The sequence below is a fragment of the Phlebotomus papatasi genome, chromosome 2 (assembly GCF_024763615.1).
Source record: "Phlebotomus papatasi isolate M1 chromosome 2, Ppap_2.1, whole genome shotgun sequence".
NCBI classification, from domain to species: domain Eukaryota; kingdom Metazoa; phylum Arthropoda; class Insecta; order Diptera; family Psychodidae; genus Phlebotomus; species Phlebotomus papatasi.
This window is the reverse complement of record NC_077223.1, coordinates 459,042-481,119: the sequence shown is the minus strand read 5'-3', so window position 1 is coordinate 481,119 and position 22,078 is coordinate 459,042. Positions and strand designations below refer to the sequence as shown.

The 22,078-nt window shown below is 33.3% G+C and overlaps 1 protein-coding gene across 2 annotated transcripts in view; it reads right to left on the bottom strand.

Annotated features, from left to right (window-relative positions):
* Positions 1–1,886: 1,886 nt before the first annotated feature.
* The window catches only part of LOC129802066 (putative inorganic phosphate cotransporter), a 62,015-nt gene continuing 41,823 nt past the window's right edge, over positions 1,887–22,078 (bottom strand). For both annotated transcript variants that reach the window (XM_055847624.1, XM_055847623.1), the window contains 4 exons: positions 12,917–13,659; positions 11,697–11,846; positions 11,246–11,620; positions 1,887–2,513 (listed from right to left, as the gene is read on the bottom strand). In XM_055847624.1, the coding sequence (XP_055703599.1) occupies positions 2,325–2,513; positions 11,246–11,620; positions 11,697–11,846; positions 12,917–13,659 (1,457 nt within the window). In that variant the 3' untranslated portion in view covers positions 1,887–2,324. The remainder of the gene's footprint in view (positions 2,514–11,245; positions 11,621–11,696; positions 11,847–12,916; positions 13,660–22,078) is intronic.

The following is a 22,078-nucleotide window of genomic DNA, read 5'->3' as shown; positions in this document are numbered from 1 at the left end:
TTTTGGATTTTCTGAATTTTAACTGATTCAGGATTTAAACCTGTTTAGGATTTTGATCGGCACCGATAATTTAGATCCACAAACCAATTGTTAAGCTAAATAACATGATAAAACTCAGTTCCGTTTAAAAAATAGGACAAAACGTTCTATTTTAAAGGTGCTCCAATTCAAACGTACCCTACTTTCCCTAATTATTTTGGATTTTTATTGTTTTTCTTTCTGAAGCTGACAACATTTGCATATAAAATAAAAATTTATGGTGAAAATTTGCTAACTTAAGTTCACTACCAAAAATGTAATTGTGCAAAAAGAATTATCAAAGCGACTGGCAATCAAATAGACCAATCTTTTCCGGATATTTGTCTGAAAATTACTTTATTAAGAAGATGTTTATTTAATTGAATTAATGTTAAACGTTTGAAGTAAAACAACTTATAAATTATTGAGCAAGTCTAAATGTTTTCACTTCGGTAGTCTAGACTTAAAAATCTTTCAAAAGATTTATTTCAATTTATTTTAAATTTTAAAGATAATTTTGATTGATCTCTAATGAGTCCTCGGTTATTTTTTGAAGGTTTTTTATGCGAAAATATTCACATTGATTTGTGAAATTGCTTAAGGATTCCCAAGTTCTAACAGTTAAAACTTTGTTTAAAACTGAAAGGTTCCACACATTGGGAGTAACTATCTCCAAAAAATTATTTCTCGCAGGAAATTGTCTACACTGTTGTAGGCAGAAACGTCAAAATTCTAACAAAAATACAAATTTAAAAAAATAATATAGCAAATACTATATTCAAAAACAACTAAAAGTGGTTTAATAAGGTTTATGAAAGCTATTTGTGATGTGAATTTGAAGCCAACGTTTTGTTGTCTTTGAATAAACGAAATTTGAATCCTCCAGTCTGTTACGTTTTACCCCAGGTTCCCCTACGTCTGAAAAATGCCAATTTTATATATTATTTGCAAGTATACAGATGAAGTGTCTGCATCGTATACTTCATAGGAAAAATTTAGAATATTCCCAAACTCTTTCATAATGTCAACAACTTGTTTAAGAATACAAAACAGATTATTTTGTCAAAAGTGATCTGTAAAAAAATTAGTAAACTGTCATACCAATTCATCAATTTCATGTAAAATTTGTTTTAATATTTTGACTAAGAAACTCTTGAAGAGTTAAAGTTCGGATAGGTATTTCATAACCAGGGAATTATAGTGCTTCTTCACTAATGTTTAAGTAATAAAATAATAAAGAATTGAACTTAATATTACAAGGTATAACAACATTTAAAATATGCTTATATGACGTAGATGAATTTCAAGTGCAATATCATTCTGGAAACTCGTGTTATAGTAATGCAAATATGACTTACCGTTTCGAAGCTTAAATTAATGCATATTGATTCAATAAAATCGTCCGATATTATTCAATTGCTATTTATATTATCTTGTTTATAGTTTTTTAATTCTAATTAATTTATTGATGCACGTGCGGGAAGTTGTAAACTCTTTTCTCGCAACTGAAAAAAAATATCGTAAAGAATCTTGGATAAACTTTAAGACAGAATGACATTGACCGTCAATTCGATTGAGACTGATATAGATGAATAAGAAATTTCAAGACCTTTCCCAAAAATCCAAATTTAAGCAAATCGGTTGAAAAATGAACTCTCTCCAAGAACTTTCGTATTCAAAAATGTATAATGACGAACTTCTTCGAAAAATGAAGGATTTCTATTTTTATTAGGTGTCAGATTAGGCGTCAGGTGGCGCTGTGACTAATTGAAGGTTTCAGGCAGCAATATTTCAAATTTCAGTTTCAGTTAATTTTAGTTAGTATTTCATCATCAACATGAATTACGACACAAAAAAAAACAAATAAATTGTTGTTGAAGAATTTTATTTCTTCTATGCAAGTTTTCTTTTTGAAAACTACTCAATATGAATTAGATATCCTATGTACATATTACAATTACTGTAATTAAATTATTTGTTGTCTCCTTCTAATTATTATAAATCATTATAAAAATCTCTAGAAATTACCACTATTTTAGACACTTTTTCTTCTTTCTTTTTTTTTAAATAAATTCCTTAAATTCTTATTTGTTACGCGTTTAATGTTTTTCCTTTTTCTTTATTAAATCACTCCAAATTGTCCTCAGGGGTCAATTATTTCACATGCTTTCCTGCCAGTTTATTGCAAAATTATCATTATCGTAGCGAATTCACTGTGTCGAGTGGTGGAGGGTAGTTTTGTGGTCACTATGACGTCATTGCGTGGTCTGAAGAGTCGCTGTGACAGGAGGAGGAGGATGGAATTTCTACTGACGCGACTCAATGACGGTGTTTGAGTGACCATTTGGGATGGATCGCCTTGTCTCTGGCTCATCATTGAGGGGATTATCCCACGGTTGTCTCACACCAGAGGCAAAGACGTTGTAGAAAGTGGCGCAGAAGACGTAAACAAATGCCGCAATGAAGAAGACAACCTGCCAGGCGGCAATTGTGGGCTGCAAAAGAAGAATTTTATGAGTTTAACTGTGGAAATTCCCTCAGAGGTTAAACCCCGCACAAAAGACTTTCCGCTGAAATTATTTAATTTTTTCCAGAATTATGAGATTTTTGACGCAGTTCATCGTACAATTATACGCTTATTTTTAGCACTTTTATTGCACTTAAGTTTTTGGGGAAATTTGAAATATCTTTTTAATCATCTTGTGTTTTTTTTTTCTTTTTTTCTGGTGCCAAATAACTACAGTGGAACTTCGCAGGTTTCCATTTTCCTTTTAAAAGCACGACAATGTAAATAGGGGAAAATGTCTATACTTCTTACGATCCCAAGCTTCATAATGACTAAGTTTTTCTATATTTCTGAACAAATGTGACTGAGATGTCCTGATGCGCTTTAAGAACAAACACTTCGATTTTCTCTAAGTTGCTTTATTTCTTCACTGCTCGACTTCCAGTACAATAATGACACTTTTACCATAATTGCATAGACTAAAAGAATATTTCACACTTGAGGGTAACGCTCGGGCTTTGGACATTGTCCAGCCTAAATCTAGAGCGTTAACAGTCAGCAATTAAAATATTAACCCTCTACTTGCACATTGCACCTCCCCCTTAGAGAAAAAAAAAATTATTATTTTTTTTTTGTTTTTCTTTTTATGATTGAATTCCCTGTTAGTTTTATATATTTACAAGATTTGTCCAATTCATAGCAAAGTCATCATAAATCATTACATTTGTTAGTTATAAAGTTTTGTCCTGTTTTTGTGTATTTCGTATTCCTTATTATTAATTTCAATTATAACATTAGGTGCATTTTCTTTAATTACTTTATAGGGCCCTTTATACAGTGCATCCAATTTATTTTCTACAATATTTTTAATTAAAACCATATCTCCTTTCTTATATTCTATTGGTCTACTACTTTTATCATATACTTCCTTTCTCTTACTTTTCGAATCTATTAGTTTATCACGAGCATCTCTTAATGCTCTTTGTAATTTATATTTCAGTTCTATTGGATAATTATCGAAGTTGTATATTGGTTCGACATTATTTTGAAGATTAGAAGGTAACGCACATTTCTTTCCGAAAATTAATTCGAATGGAGTATAACCTGTCTCCGTATGTACAGTGGTATTAAATGCAAAACACCAAAAGGGTGTCCACTTACTCCAAGAATTAGGAAATTCCGTAGTTTGAGATCTTAAGTATGCTCCAAGAACTTTATGTGTATTCTCAAGTGCTCCTATCGATTCGTGGTGGTATGCAGTCGCAAAAATTTGAGTTATCCCTAAAAGTTTGCATGTTTCCTGCATTACATTTGAGATGAATTCTGTACCACGATCTGTGGCTATTTCAGAAGGAACGCCGTATTTAAGAATGAATTCTTCGACAAAAGCTTTAGCAACTGAAACTGCTTCTTTATTTTGTAATGGAGTAACTACTACGTATTTCGACAATTCACATTGTAGGGTTAGAATATATGCGTTATCCTCTAAATCTTTTTCCAAAGGTCCTACTAAATCTAGGTATACCTTTTTAAATGCTGAATTAGCTGTTGTAGTAATATTTAATTTCTCTTTAATTGGAATAGTATGTTTATTTCTCTGACACATGTCACATTTCTTTACAAAATTCTCTACATCATTTTTCATTTTAGGCCAATAATAATATTTTTTAATACTATTTAGCATTCGATTTATACCAGCATGTCCACTGCTAGGAAGCAAATGAAAATCATTTAGGATTAATTGTCGTGTCGCATCTTTTTCAATATTTTGAACTCCTCCTACTATTACAATATATGGGCCCTTTTTTAGGAGTTCTTGCGTGGTTCGGCGCCTTAAATATTCAATAAATTCCGGAATTTTATCATTATCGATATTTTTTATTAATACTACTTCTGTAATATTTTCTTCCACGCATAATTTTATCAGTACTCTCAACGTCGCATCTCGTGCAGATATTGATCGAGTATGAAAATTTAAGTAAATTATACTTTTTGATGGCACATAAATTACTTGCTTCTGTGGATCAGCTATGTATTTAAGACCTTTCAGTTTCTCAAAATCAAAGTTTTCTACTATTCGTAATTCTGTTGAATTTTTTGGTCTCTTTAGAATTTCAGAAATTTGTGGTTGCCTTACAAAATCGTCATGTCCGTTTTCGATTTGTTTTGAATCTTTTTGTAATTCCTTTAACCGTTGTGCTCTTGTTGTGACAAAAATATCTGCCTTATTAATTTCGCCTTTTAATTTTTGTAATTCGTTCGAAGTTAGCTCAATTCTGGATAAGGCATCTGCCGTGACATTATCCTTTCCTTTTATATAAATGACTGAAAAATCATATTCTTCTAAAATCAAACGAAATTTTGTGAGTCTACTTGAAGGGTTTTTCAAACTAAAAAGATATACTAAAGGACGATGATCGGTGTAAATTATGAATTTTTTGCCAAAAATATATGGTCTAAAATACTTGACAGCCCACACTATCGCTAGCAGTTCCTTTTCGATAGTCTCATAGTTTTTCTCTGCTTTATTTAAACCACGACTTGCGTAAGCGATTGGTCGGTCATCTGAATTTGTTAATACCGCGCCGATTGCTAGACCTGAGGCATCGGTTTTAATTTTGAATGTATTATCTTCCGAAAAATTGGGATATTGCAAGACTGGGGGCCTTGACAATCTATTTTTTAATTCATCGAAAGATGATTGGCACGCAGCTGTCCATTTAAATTTATCTTTATTTTTCTTGCGTGTTAAATTATTTAAAGGCTCAGCAATCTCTGCGAAATTTCGTATATATTTCCTGTAATAGTTTGCAAATGCAGTGAATCTCTTCACTTCATTCGCATCCATAGGAACTGGAAAGTTTTTTACTGCAAAAATTTTCTCGGGATCTGGTAAAATTCCGTTTGCTGAGATAACATGTCCAAGATATAATATTTCTTTTTTCAAAAATGCGCATTTCTTTGCATTTAGTTTTAAATTAACTTCCCGCAATCTTTGAAAAACTTTTAATAAATTTTGATTATGAATCTGTAAATTACGGCCAAATATGATTAAATCATCAAGATAAACAAGACAAGAAATATTATTTAATCCGGACATCGCTACTGTCATTACCCTTGAGAAAGCGCTGGGACTTATTTTGAGTCCCATGGGGAGTCGCGTGAGTTGGTATTGACCTTTGTCCGTAGTAAAAGCGGTACATGGTCTGCTTTCTGGGGTAAGTTCTATCTGATAATATCCTTGGGATAAATCTAAATGAGAAAAATAGACAGCGCCTGTCAATGAATCTAAAATTTCCGTTATATTTGGTAAGGGGAATTTGTCGTCCTCTATAGTTTTATTTAGGAGACGATAATCTATGACCATCCTCCATTGCTTATTTCCATCTTTGTCTGGACGTTTAGGCACAACAAGGAGTGGACTGGACCATGCTGACCTTGTTTCTTCTACTATGCCTTCTTTAAGAAGTTTATCTACTTGGTTATGTATTTCTTGTTTTTGGGATTGAGGTAACCTATACGGCTTGACATAAATAGGTTGCGAATTTTCTTTCAGCTTGATTGTTTGCTGATAAATGTCGGTCACCGTAAGTGGGTCGCCTTCTAAAAGAAATACATCGGCATATTTTGCACAAATTGTACGAATTGCGTTTTCTTCTTCTTTATTAAGTTGGGTCAAATCAAGAGTTTTGAATAATTTTTCAACCCTTTCTGCCGAATTGCGTTTTTCACCGAAATTGTAAATTGAGTAATCGTTTGCGTCATGAGTTTCTGGTATGTAGTTTTTTATACTAACACTTTCATTTCGTACATTCAATATTTTCACAGGTATCATACCATCTATTGGTCGGGCAATGGCTCCCGCTACAAATATTCCACATCCTAACTGCCTAGGAATTATAACACAATCATTCGTTTCACTTGTCTTAAAATATTTAATGACTTCGCATCTTGATGGAATCATCGTACAAACTGTATTTTGAGTTAACAGTGGTACCACATTTTTCTTTCCTTTATGCCAAAAAGTAAATTTAAGTTTTTCGAAATCAATAGTTGCTAAATATTTTGCAAAAAAGTCTGTACCAATTATCCCATCAACTTCAGACATAAAATTCTCAATCACTACAAATTTATGTTCCAATTTCTCATTCTCACTATTAACATTCATTTCAATTCTCACTGATCCAATTGACTTAATACTTCCACCTATGCCATTGATTTTTATTTTTTCATTCTCATTCACCCACATTTGTCTTGTTAAACTCTCTTTCTTTATAGCGCTCATAGATGCTCCTGTGTCCAACAGGAAAGATAGTTGTCTGCCGTGGACTTTTACATTCCAAAAACTCATGCCATTTAATTTGTAAATGTTCATGTTATGCGAAAAATGTTTGAAACGACTCTTCTGAAAATTGATACGGATTCACGTCGGCATAATTTACGACTTGTGGTTGGTCAGTACCTGATTCTGCATAATGGGCGGATTGCGATTGTACATTAAACTGTGAATTTCCATTACCTCGCGAATTGTGATTTCCTCTCGATGAAGAATAATTTTGTGATCCCCTAGAGTTTCCTCTATAATTTGAAGATCGACCTCGAAAATTTCCTCGACCTGATCCACGAGTGGATCCTCTATGACTTGAATTTTCTTGTGATCCTCTACCGCGGCCTCTACTCTGATATCTTCCACGAAAATTTCCGCGATGATTAGCGTTTCCCCGCTTTCCTTTTGCATAGAAAATTTTTTCTTCAGTTGGCTCTTCAATTTCTAACGCAAGGGAAGTAGCTTCTGATAAGGTCTTGGGACGCGATGCTTGAATTACTGTTTTCAACTGAGATTTTAAACCTTTCTGAAATGCCGTAAGTCCAATTTGATCATTTAATGCTCTAACCATTTGTCCAGCTTCTGTTCCTTGAGAACTAATTTGAACCATATTTAATTCAGCAATCAGTTTCTCGATTTGATCAACGAAATTTTGTACCGAACTCTCCTGTTTTAATTTAGTTAATTCTGAGTGAATCTGAAGGGCAGTTTTGGTTACTTTAAAATTTTCTAGAAGCAATTTTGTCAAATCATTTAGGCTTTTGGGTTCTTCGTAACAAGATAATTTATTACGAACCTGTTGAGTTAAACGAGCACGATAAGCAAATTTCACTAATTTTGTTTGTTCCGTAGATCCTAGATCTTCGCCAAGAAGTTTTAATAGTTCAATAAAATTTATTAATTTATTCTTATTACCGTCAAATTCTGGCAAAATTTTTATTACGGTTGAAAGATTAAATTCCGACATATTTGTTTCTTTGGTGTCTACAAATTGATCTTCTAAATCTTCTATACTCTCTTCAGGATTTTGCACATCTTCTCTTTTTTCAATTTCTTCAACAGTCTGTGACGTAGATTTTAGTAATTTATATTTCTCATCTAGAATTATTTTCAACTGTTCGTACACTGACCTTATTCGATTTGCAACGTCTACAATATTTACTTTTTCTTGTTCTGTAACTTTTGTTCCTCTTAATTGATTTGTTATTTCACGAAATTTATTGTACAATTGTTCGATATTTTTAATTTTTCCATCTAGAAATTCTTTTGTATTTACTCTACTTGGCCCATCTTTCTTAAAATTTCTTAAAATTCTTTCTAATTCTGACAAAATAGTGTTAAGGTTTACCATTAAAATGTTTTTGACTTATCTGTAGTATATATCGTTGGCATATCTCTGGGATGATGGTGTATCAGCTTCCTCGATTGTTCCGCTCTACATCTGATGTCTTCTTAAATGGTGAGGTTGGGGACTTGTGCCTGCTGGCGTTTCTCTAGCCTTTTCATGGTCTTTTGCCACGCTACCTGAAGTAGTAATGTTGCGGCTACAGCTAATGTAGTGATCAGCACGACGTCTTTCAGAGTGAAGGATTCTGGCTGATTGTGTTGCGTCGTTTCGCTCGATGCGGCTGCTGAGCTTCCAGCACCGGATTGAAGAATAGTTGCTTTGCCCTCTTCAATCGGGCAACTACATTTACACCCCATAGTTTTCTCGATCTTTTAGTTAATTTTTGTTTAGAATTATCTTTCACTTTTTTTTTCAAAAGTATTTCAACTCCAAAAACACTAATTTTTCCTCATTTTTTTTTTAACAACTTCACAACTTAGTTCACAACTTTAACTTGAATATATTCCACTTTAAATTTTACTGCCGAAAAACATGGCAGGATCGCCATGAGATGTCCTGATGCGCTTTAAGAACAAACACTTCGATTTTCTCTAAGTTGCTTTATTTCTTCACTGCTCGACTTCCAGTACAATAATGACACTTTTACCATAATTGCATAGACTAAAAGAATATTTCACACTTGAGGGTAACGCTCGGGCTTTGGACATTGTCCAGCCTAAATCTAGAGCGTTAACAGTCAGCAATTAAAATATTAACCCTCTACTTGCACATTGCATGACTCCTCAATATATTTTAAAAAATAAGCACTTTCCCCTATTAATTGTTTAATATTATAGGTTAGTAAAAAATGATTTTGGTGCTTTAGAGGGCGCTGTAAAAAAATGGATTGACATTTTAGGGTTAGAATAGATATAACCTAAAATTTTTTGATTCAGATCATTTCTTTTAAATATCGGTGTTCAATACCTTTTAATTAAAATTCATTCAATTAAAGTTAAGCCATGTGGCTAAGTCTTAGGTCTGAAGCCCGTATGAGGCGTGGAGTTTTGCCACAAAGCATTTCTTACATTTTATAATACACTCTGATCTCCGATATTTGAATGATTGGTACAGATAATGATAGATGAAAACCCATGCGACTTTCTCTTTTTTCTCTGACTTCCTCTTGCGTTTGACAGCTGTCACTAGAATATCGAAGAGCTCTGTCTAATTTGATATTTTTAATTGGATTTTCCTACAATATGTGACATAAAAACCTTTCAATTTCTTAGTTTCTTCTGAATGTTTTTTTTTTTAATGAAAATTCGTAAATTTGAAAAAGGTTCAGGTTTTGGTTTTGTGGTAAAGTAAGGCATCGAGCTTTTCTACTTTATATATAATTAAAGATGTCCGTACTAGAAACTGCTACATTACTTAGAACAGTTGCAAAAGCCTCATAACTTCACGAGGGGCTAATGACCCATTCCCGTTAATACAAGATTGATACGAAAACTCTCAAAGAGCCTAGGACTTGGCATAGTTCACAATTGCTGTGCCATTAAGCTGCAATGGACTATATTCCTGAATGAATCAGAAGTATTTCGGGCCTTCTGGATCCTATTTCAACCCTGAAGTATTAGACCACCCATCATCAGACCATCAGGATAGGACGTACTTTACGAGAGCGACCTATCCTACGTATCCCTACCTATGTAAGACATGCGATTTGCATCTTGGAATGTACTGAGTCTGAATAGACCCTAAACAATAAACAGCTGAAGATACTGAAGTACTGAAAGGAGCTGGTGGAGTGTCGCCAAAACTAGAAGAGGTTAGTACCAGAGTAAAAGTAAGTAAAGATTTCTAAGTAAGTAAAGATTTCTAAGTAAGGAAAGATTTCTTTTTGAAAAATGTTAACTTAGGATTGGATTATAAAGGACAAATAATCTCCAAAATCTTTGGAATTTTGAGATCTACGGGAACCTTGTCTAAAGACCGCATAAGGTTTATGTGGACGGCAGTGGATCCGACAGCTTATGAAATATCAATGACATTGCTGTCATTTTAGAAATTTCAGATTTTTGAAAACTGGGCAAAACCTCTACTCTAAAGACCGTTTTAGGATTCATCCTTTACCGGTAAATTTTACGAACTATACATTCTTCAGGTCAGCTTGAGTTTATTTCTTGTTCAATCCTCGGGGTTGTAAGGACCCTTACCAAACTAAACGACAAATGTCAAGCTTCTTAAATTTCTCTTTGGTTTTCAACGTGGCTTCAAGCTACCTTAAACATTTAACTACGGAAAATTTGCAAGTAAGACTCCTTTATCATTTACAAAACATCTTTAACCTTTAAGTTGGAGTAGCAAATTTGTAATTCTGAGAGTAAATACAGGGTGTTCTGGCTTGACTGAAAACGGATTGAAGAAATTTTATATAAATTGCCTACTATTTGGAGCTTATTACTAAAATAAATTTTGAAATGCCCCTATATGTATGCATTTTTTATCACGCGGTAAATTTGAAAAATATTTCCTATGAACCGTTGGCGCTGAAAATAAGCTAAAAAATTACGCAAAAAAATGTTTTGTATACATCACGGCGTTTCTGTAACTTATTGTGAAGACCTCTCCTGTGGGTATGCAATTTTTCTGTGCCACTTCAGTGTATTCGCGGGCCTTTTTTCAGTCAGGAGAATTTCTTTATAAGCGGAACACTATGTATTAAGTTTGCTGATTTTAATCGTTATTTTCTAAGATAAAGCAGTATAATCTGCTCTTTATGAAATTTTCGCTAGTCTAGAGCTCAAACGGTAAAAGATATCGACTTCTGGTCTTCGATGGCCCCCATAGAAAAATATTATTTCTAGATTTTTTTTCTTTTTTTTTCCATCTGCTCTACTACTTTCCTGACTTTATATTTTAGCAGATCAAACTTCTCTTTGGGACACTTCAAACTTAAACTTAAATAGATAACACCTCACATGCAAAAGAAACCTGCTAAAATGTATTTTTGGATAATAATAGATTCCTGCCAGTATTTTAAAATTCTTTTAGAGGTTCTTACCTTGCCCTCAATGAGGTTCCCAGCTGCAATTGGTGCCAACAGCCCGGCCAAATTGGCTGTGCAATTTGTGAAAGCCATGAGAATGCCGGCAAAGCGTGGAGTAATGTCCAAGTGATTGATCTTGAAGCCAGAGTAGATGCCACCATTGAGACCCATGCCAATTGTGAGAACTGCCACAGTAAGGATACGATCACAGCCCGTGAAGGAAGCTACCACCAGACAAATCGCAGGACCATACTGTCCGATACTGTTGATGATTTTTCTGGTTGCTGTGAGGGAGAAGCGATTGGATGAGATCATCCAGTCAGCAATCACAGAGATAAACATCGAGAACAGCCACATGGCCAAGTAGGGCAGGGCTGAGAGAATTCCATTCTGCAAGATTGCAAATAAAAAAAGAATAGAATTAATGCAAATGTGAGTGGGATTCGGATACTATTGATAAACCAACCTCTTTGATGGAGAAGCGCAAGACTTGCTTCATGTACGTTGGAAGCTCAGTCATGAGCGTCTCGTAGCCATAGTTCTGGCCCATGTGAGCAAGGAGGATGGCGTAGAATGGAAGAGATTTGATAATCGCCTTGAACGGAATCGGAGGATTCTGCAAATAAACAACACGAAAATCTTTATTATTTACAGTGGAAAAGAATTCAGAAGACTCCCACTTGAGAATGGGGACAACGTTCGAGTTCTTATTTGTTGTTTACGGACTGCAACGTGATAAGCACCTCCACTTGGCAATTAAGACAAATTAATTTACCATCTTGGGGAAGTGAAATTATAGTGGAGTATTTTTTTTTGTTCTTCAAAAATGTACCTTACAAAGATTAGATTTGAAAAATAAAATATTTCGATAATTATTTTGAATTATTTTTTGACAAAGATTAATCTTTTAAAAATAATTCCTATTATTTTAATAATTAAAAAGTTCAACGCTCAAAAGCTTTTGAAGAGAGTCCAATTTCTTTGGAGCTACTTTAAATTCCAAATAGATAAAAGAGTGATACGGGTTTCAGTTAGTAGTTTAGCCTAGTTCCTGAAGGTCAGAATCGTAAATAAAAATCAATTTTAGTGGTTTTTCGAAATTCAATTGTTCATTCGGCTTTATATTTTATACTTAGTTAAAATTATCTCAAAAGTCTTGCTTGTTATTAAGTAATAGAGCCTTTATCCTTTTGAGACCTTATGACTAAGCCATATAGCTTAAATTCTTTAATTTCTTATGTCAAGATATTTTGGAAACTTTTGAGTCAATATTGGATAATACGAGTAAATGGTCCATTAGATTCCGGTCAACCAATAAAATTGTCCCTTATTTAGGATTTGAGGCCTTCGGGAATTGGGCTAAATCTCCAGTCTGAAGCTGGCATAAGACTAAGCTATATGGCTTAACTTCCTTAATTTCTTATAAGTCAAGATAATTTGGAAATTTTTGAGTTACTATTGGATAATACGAGTAAATGGTCCATTAGATTCTGGTCAATCAATAAAATTGTTTCTTATTTAGGATTTGAGACCTTCGGGAACTGGGCTAAACCTCTAGCTTGAAGACTGTTTTATGCAAAAACGGCTGGAGAGATTTTGAATGAAAGAAAAGCTAACGAACCACAGGGGTACAAAGTCATTCGAATTTAAGGATATAAGCGGTATAGGCTATTAAAAAAATCTCACCGTTATCGAGGCTGTGCCCCATAGGGAACTGATAATGTACTTCTTCTCCTTTTCGTCGATTGTGGGATGTGACGAGGGATCCTCGTAGATCAGCCAGATGAAAGCCAGAGACCACACAACGCCGATGATCCCAAAGACGTAGAAGATCGAAGGCCATCCCCCGTCGAAGCCATATTCAGCCAACAATCCAGACAATGGCATGGATACGATCGTACCAAACTGAGCTCCAGCGTACACAAAAGCTCCCATCCGTGATCGTTCATTGGGCGGAATCCATTTGGCCAGGAGTGCATGGGTACAGGGTACAATAGGACCCTCGCCCAGGCCTTGAATAAATCTCACTACAATCAGCCAACCGAAACCACCCTGTCGGGCTGCAACTGGCACCAGGAAGGCAAATGCTGAGTTGATGAACATGCCCCAGCCCAGGAAACGCAAAGCTCCGAAGCGTTTGGACAGAATACCGAAGGGGATTTGTGTGATGACGTAACCGTAGAAGAAGGAGGAGAGGATGTAGCCCTGTAGACTCGTGCTCCACGCAAATTCTCCGTCCTGCGGTATATCCGTGTGATTGCCGTAATCTGTGTCCGGACACTCATCATCCAGCTCCTCCACTTCAGCCTCCAGAGCCGTATGATTCACCATAGCCACAATGGCTACGGACATGTTCGTCCTCATGACATAGGCATTGGCCATACCCAGGAAGAGCATGAATGTAACAAAGTGGCGTGTTCCCCACCATTCTGCAAAGACAAGCCAAGAATTTCCGTTAATTTAAAAAATTCATCCCTGAGGTTCAAATCAATACTAATTCAGCGATGGACAACTTGAACGCATCGATACTCCACCGAACAAAAACAACTTTAAAAGTACATTGAAATTATTGCTAAAGTGATTAATTCATAGGGATGATAACACTCTGAAAACACTATAAATTGCTTGGAGTATTTACATTGTGAATGGGTGTCGCGATTAAAGTGAAATCATGTGCGAATTGCGTCAATGATAGAGGCATAATCACGCGAATAGGTCTTTCAATTGCGACGACATATCATAAAAATTTTAAACAGCAATTATCCGGCTTTATCAACTTCTTCATGAAATATTTCTATTTGGAAAAGTGCCTGAAAGCCGGGATAATAAAATGTTTTTGCATTGTGCTGTAAACATATCAAATTTTTATACCCTATCAATCCCCGGGAATTCTGACAGATGTAAAATTTTTAAGGCAATTGCCAGAGCTATAATTTCACTACTGAAATAAAGAGAAAATCGTTTTGATGTCAATGAACAATTATTTATAGATTTCAAGCATTGCATTTTATTTTGAATTACTCGGTTTAGTTCTATATTTGTATCAAACTTTATTTTGTTTAAAATATTATTGTAAGTTTTTTTTTTCAATTTTTTTCACTGTTAATCTATTAGAAATATGAGATATCAAATGCGTTTTAAGGTTTTAATCCTCATAAATATCGCAACATCGATATTGAATTTAGAACGAGATTGGGATTCAATACCAATGGCATTGAATTTATTGACTTAAAATGAGTCCCATAGGGTAAAGTGATATAATTTGGAATTAGTGTTACAAGGTGGACAATTCGCCGGTACAAGTTGGACATGGCTTTTTTCTTGATATAGTACAAAATTTGTTTTTAAGCACAAGAAACCAAATTATAAAACTAAAGCATTAAAAATATACAAATAAGAATGAAGTTACTAAATTTATCAAGACAAAAAGCCCTGTTCAAATTGTACCATTGTCCAACTTGTACCACTTTACCCTAATTGTCCAAAATTTCTTAAATTTATTGGAGTTTTTCATTGATTTGAATATAATTAAAATATTGAAATCCTGGGATTGGTTTTCAAAGAATGTGGTATTGAATCTATAAAACCGAAATTGAATAACTAAGTTCAAAATCGAATGAATAAACTTATGGAATAATTTTTAAATACATTATGGGATTGACTTGTAATGTATTGTGGTATTCATTTTACAAAATTGTGGGATTGATTTTTAGAATATTATGTAACTATAAAATATTTTTCTAAACACATAATGTGAGAGATTCTGGAGCAGTTTTGGTGCATTTACCGATTTTATAAATTAAACTTTTAATTGCGTAGGTTTTTGAAAAAAAAACCAATAGCAAAAATTTACATAAATCCTAGAAGTACCTAATTTGTCTATTTTTTTAAATTAAATTTGTGAATTGTATTGACAAATTGATATCAGTGAAAATAATTTAAAAAACGTTTTTTAATACATTTCTGGAAATCCTGGGATTAATTTTAAGAGATTTTGGTATTGATTTTGAAAACACTTATTTCATCAAAGCAGTACCACAATGTTCCAGAAAATAATCCAATAAGGCTCAAAAATGAATACCAAAATAGAAGAGTTAGAACCAGTATAAATAATAATAATAAATAAAGAATTAAAAATAAAAAAAAAATCTTAGAGAAAAACAAAAATACACTATAAGTCAATCCCACAACATCCTTAAAATCAATACCACAGTACCATTAACCCAATACCATAAAGTTAGAAAAATCTATCCCATAATTTTCACAAATCAATCGGTTTCATCAATGACATTAAGCCAATCCCACGATTTATTAAAATCCTAAAGCAAGAAATTATAATGGTACTGTTTCAATGATTGCAAAGTACTGGGATTCAATACCAAAATCCTCTGAAATTTTAATTAATTAAGCGTTGATCCTATTAATAATATCACATTGATCTATAAATTTTGAGAACAATACGAGAACGATAATATTACTCTCTGAGTGATAATATCCCTATGAATCGTAATTTCATAAATTATTCTGGGAATGAACCAATATGCGTCTTTTATTGTAATAAAGTTTGATTTAAGGTTAAAGTTTATGCGTTATTTCGCCTTTTAATGCTGTAACATATTTCAGAGATTATCTCTAGGAATATAAGGATCGCAAATTAATAATTATGCTAATCTTTTATCATTTTAAAGCCGAAATGTATTGAGTAATTTTGCTTGTTTTAATGAAAATTGTAAGATAAGGTAGAGTGCCCTCAAGTCGACCGGTAGACTTATTTATTCAATTACATTTGCACTAATATTTGACGTATGATCTAACATTAGTAGATCAATTATTCCATAAATAAATAGGTGTGATTATGAAGGAATCACACCTAATACGAATCAGTGACAATTTTATAGAAATTCACCATTAAAACATTCAAATATTGACCAGCGGTCGAATCGAGGAACCGGTCGACTCGTGGGCACTTTACCTTACTCGAACACAAATAAATTCAATGAGTTGATATTTTTCATCGTTATGGTTGTTAACGATAAACTATTAAAATAAATTGAAATTGAAACTACTCACTTGTTTATTAGAAATACTAAGCGATATGCATATCAAGATATCAAACCCTTACAACTATTAAAAAAAACATTTTTCTGTGAAGATCTAATTAGTATCTTGCTTAATTATACTTTGGGATTAAAAAGTGATAAAAGAAAACACGACGAGTATTCATAATAAGCCTGCAATGTATGTAAAATGTATTCTTTTTGACTGAACACTCCTCTCCCTTATCAGTATGCGCGCGGTTATTTTGAAATTATTCATCCAATAAACAAGCTTTCTTCCGCTATCAAAGAGGAAAATGAGGGGAATGTCAAAGTACAAAGTTTGCGAATAATAAAACTTTTTACGATGGCCCCATTTAGTGAGCCCAATTTTCATTAACAAAATAAAATAAATCTAAAAACATACAAGACGACATTTTCTTAGAACAAATATTTTTTACAAGAATCTGCCCTGATTCACAGCATTAGTCACTGAATGGAATAGTTCGAATTTTTGGAAGACAAGTTCTTTGAAAAGAGTGGAAAAAAGAGAATGCCGTCCTTTCTTATCAGGGTGAATTGTGTGGTTTTGAGATTAAGCCCAGTTGCATGGCTTTTGACACAGAGGATTTAGTGAAATTTGATAGTGGGAGTCACGTTTTGTGGCCAGAAGTTGGCATTTGTAAAAGCTTTTCCTCATTAAATGTAGATTTCATCGCGATCACTAATCTTCTCACATAAATATATCAATTGAGACGTCTTTCACATCACAAGATTCCTTATCAGTCATAAATATTGCTGTGCTTCGTTAACACTCTGCTCAGATGTGGCAAGATTCCTTTTAAGCTATGGAATTTTTCATTTTATTAATCCTGTTTTAGTTTGTATTAACTAAAAGATTAAGATTTTGCGTGGTGAATATTGTAATCAAATTCAAAGTGAAGCTCCAAGTTGAAATTGTGATGCTGAAAACTTGTTTAAATTTTCAAGATTGATTTTCTTATGGGGTTATTAGTTTGGATATCAATAAGCTATGCATAAAATTAATTTTATATGCTTTGCTGATTTTTCAGAGGTCTCTAAACATAGTAAATAATAGTAATAAGATGTAAATAGAATTAGAACTAATAACACTAGATGTTTTGAGGAATAAAATGTCATTTCCAAATAAATATAATGTAATCCATCTTTATCTGCTACGAAAGGTAAACAAAAATGAATATAATCAAAAATTCTTAATTATTATGTTCAGAAATTATTATCTAGTATTAATATTTGATCAGGGGGTGGATGAGTATGGTTAACGAGTGGACCGTGGGACGTAAATCGGCGAATTGGGTCTGGTCAGGCCCAATGATCAACTAATCGGCGCCATTCAATCATAAGATTGGCGAGTATTTATTCTTGGCTTATCAGTGCCGATCAGTGTCCTTGATCAGCTGATCGTACTGATCGTTACCATGATCTACTGATCGCGTCGATTTATCTTCATGTTCGGCTGATCACTTCGATCAGTCTCCATAATTGGCTGATCGTACTGATCGTCTTCATGATTGAATGATCGCACTGATCAGTTTCCATGATCTACTGATTGCATCGACTAGTCTTATTGATCGTCTGATCAACTCCATAAATTTCCAAGATCGGCTAATTGTGAAGAGCTTTGTGATCAGCTTTTCGCACCGATCAATCACTATGATTAAATGATTGCGTCGATTAGTTTAAATGATCTATTAATACTGTGTCGATTAGTTTCAATAATCTTCTAATATTGTGTAGATTAGTTCCAATGATTTGCGTATGGTTTGCATCAGTATCCCTACTCGGCTGATCGTAAGGATCAGTCCCGTGATCAGCTGATCGCGCCATTCAGTTTCTATGATCAGCTGATCGTGAAGATACGTCTTCACTATCAACTGTTCGGACCGATCAATTTCCAAGATTGGATGATCGTACCGATTAGTTTCCAATTACCTACGTTATGCCAAAAATAGCTGTTCCCCAGAACTTGTTACTTAATTATATTTCATTTCATAAAGAGAGTAACAGTTTAAAGAAATGGTTTAGTTCAAGCGATAAGCCTAGGATTAAATTCAAAATAGTCTTCTTGATTATCACGAATGCTCCTTCCTACTCTTTCTACACTGAGAAAAAAAGGGAGTGCGAATAACTTTTTTCTTTATAACTTTAACACTTTTTAGGTGTAAAAATATATCAAAATTTTTTAATGTTAATTTTACACTCTTTTAAGTGTAAAATTAACATGAAAAAAGGTAACTTTAAACCATAATAGACCTAAAAAGCATAATATTTACACCGATTTCAGATCAATAATGCAGGGTAAAATTAACATTTCCGGCATGTTAGCTTAACTTTTTCAGATTTCTCTCAGTGTATTAATCAAAAACTTAATAAAAAAGGAACATAGAAAATCCTTTAAAAGTCGTAAAGCAAATAGGGTGAAAGGAACGTCTATTGACACTTTAAGAACTCGTGTCAGCACCTATTGACACCCTACTCTGTACCATTTGGGATACGAAATTTGAACATCACTGTTTATAGTAAAAGGTATATTACAGAAAAAACGTTATATTACTTATATTTCACTAGATACATTAAATAATTTTCAACATTTTGACAAAAGTGTCAATAGGGGTTCCCTGTCGAACAGACGTTCCTCCGACCCTACAGGGGGGTCAGCGAAGACCATAAGCCGATATCCGTCACTGTTTGGTATCTAGGGCGGTAATAGAAAACCGTACAGTACAGAGCAAGCAGCAATAAATTATATTTTTATTTGGATTTTAGGAAAATTGGTATGCGTCTGGCCTTTCATAGTTAATGATTTTTATAATCCAGATTTTTTGCACTTGATTTAATATTCATCAGAAACTGCATTGTTTTATGTAAATGAGACGGGTATGATAATTTATAAATTGATTTGAATCCTTTTAACAATAAGAATCGATTTTTGAGTGGACATTGTAAAATTCAAATGAGTTCAAGAATTTTGTGAATTTTTCATGAACGCCAGGATGATTGTCAATCGAAAGCATGTCAAATTAATTAGGATACTTAATATGTCTATTTCTGGCTGTTTCCCAAAGACACTGTGTGGGCGGAAAAGAAGAGACAATCTTTGGTAAATATGCAAATAATCATCAACTCAGACAATTTGCACAGGCAACAAGACGTGCCAAAATTCTTCATGCTGGTTTTTGAGTTGAAATGTGAGCCGATTAAGAAGTCAGATAAAAGTGTTTATTGATGAAATTATAACATTTCCATCAAACAGCTCAGTGTTATCAAAGCCATGAGTGTCAATTACAGCCTGAGATAAGGCAAACATGCGGTGTTCATAGCTGAAGCACATGTTCCAAAGTCATCTTAAAATTCAACTGGGAAATAGTAGACGAAAAAGAGGCTTGTTTTCAGCACTATCACAATTTTCAGGCAATTTGTACAAGAGTTAACGCCTCCGTTGAGCTTAAGTTAAATATTTTCATATCCATCTAATAAATTATTTCATCCTTATTTGTCTTTCTGTCCTAATTTTTTCTAGTTGTGGGCAGTGACTACAAGTAAATAGCGTCTCTTGATAATTTCTCCTTACATCATTTTCGATCATAATTATCTCTCAAGGAAACCATTCCGTCAGAGGGTGATTCGACACTAGGGAAAAAAATCTTGAACTCAGTGTATCATTGCCAGACAATTGCTCAAATAGTGCAACGGAAAATTTTCTTGTCAACGGAATTTATCATGGAAATAATGAAATAAATATTTTCTGTATAAATCACATGAAAGCTAGAATGATAATATAAGTTGAAGATATTCTTTTTTCGGGAGAAATAGAGAACAGAGGTAAAAAAAACAAACAACAACAATAATCAAATGTGTGATAAACAAAATATCTGTCAATGGGCAAAACGGGCAAAACTCTACAAACCCATTGAAAAAAAACATCGCAAATTCCACAAATAGTTGGGAAAGAGAGAGAGAAAAAAAATAACTCTGTGGGATGCAAAATTTTAAATTTATGACAATGTCACTATCAAGAAACCGAATATAATATGGCACAGGTGTTGCCCAGAACAAGAATATCGCGCCAAGAGAACCTCTTAGGAAAGATTTCCCCCCTCGCATTTGAGATGATATTGAAAAAGTTCTGAGATTATTTTGGTATGAGACAATCTTATAGTGCTAAATTGAATATTATTTTATTCAAATGCTGAACCTCAATGTAAATTAGATGTAATTTATGCGGAAAAGTCCCAACAATGTTGGGTGCATGTTTCACAGTGGAATCTGGTGATCAACCAGCAATAAACGCATTTGATGGACATGAAAGAAAGACGTGTGACACCCCCACAATTTGCTCCACCTACACATTCCATACCAAGCACCATCTAATACTTATTTTATTTATTTGCAGTAATTGACTATTTTCGATAATGCATCTTCAGGCAGGATCTTAAGGTATTAGTACATGACAGCGATACGATACGATGTGATGGTAAGACATTTAAAAAACAAATTACTTCAATAAAATGGTGTTTTTCTTCTAATTTGCAATTGCTTTTCAAAATGTTAATTAAATTAATTTGATTTTGCAATTTTCAAACGGCGTGATTTGAAAAATAACCAATTTAATCAACGTGACGATAAGTACACAGTAAAAAAAAATTACAAAGACAATCGTTGGTTTGCGTTTTTACCACGATTATTCTTGTATTCTTCGTTTACATTGCTAGAGTCCTCATATACAATACAATTCAACACGCCTTCTTCAAAAATGTTTTTATAAGGAACATTAAACCTTAGAAAGAGAATCACTAAGTTAAATTGTCTCTTAAATTTTTAGGTTATACCCATAAAGATAGAACAAAGCATAATTTTCCTGTATATAAGTCCTACAAATGAAAGAAATTTCAACGATTAAAAATAGTCAGTCTTAATTGGGAACAAGGAAAGAACCTTCACATACAAAATGTTATTTAGGGCTTTTTTCGGAATTAAATCGGTGCTCCTGAACAGTCCCCGGGATCCCCGGGGACTGATTGATCTTTCTTCCACGAGCCTTAAAATTGAGTGTTGAAAACAACACTCTTAATCAATTACTCAGAACCATATAGCATATAGAATTAAAATTTAAATTTAAAAAAATAATAATTTAAATAAGCTTTAAATATATTTAAAAAAGTAATTACCAGAAGTTGAAGATTGCTAAAGAAATTTTTAATTTCCATTATAAAATTTTAATGATAAACATTTTCTACATTTTCATATTGCCTTATTAAATATTAGACCATCAGCTTAATTACTTATGACGATATTAGTAATCCTAAAATTTCTTTAGCTTTTGAGTCATCAAACCCTAAAGCAATATTTATCAATTACATAAAACAGATGGTACGGATGATACTTTATGACGGAATCAGATAAAAATCTATTCATTCGGAAATAATTGTATCATTCACGTAAGTGGATTATCACTTGTGACAAATGCTTTTTAATTGAAAAAAATCCTCATCACCATGGCGCATATTAAATACAGGAAATGAAGCATTTAATATCCGATTTATACTGAAAATGTTTATTTTATATTTACTATTGCAAATCAATTATGTTGTAAAATTCTGCATGTGCCGTACTGGATAATTACAAAAGCATAAACCACAATATGATCATAAAAATTGTATGATGGCACTATATTGAAATTTTTACTGTAGGGCAATTGGTAACGTTATTAAAACCGATAATCGTATTCATTTTTTTTTTGCAATTTCTCAAATAAGAAGTATGAAGAAAT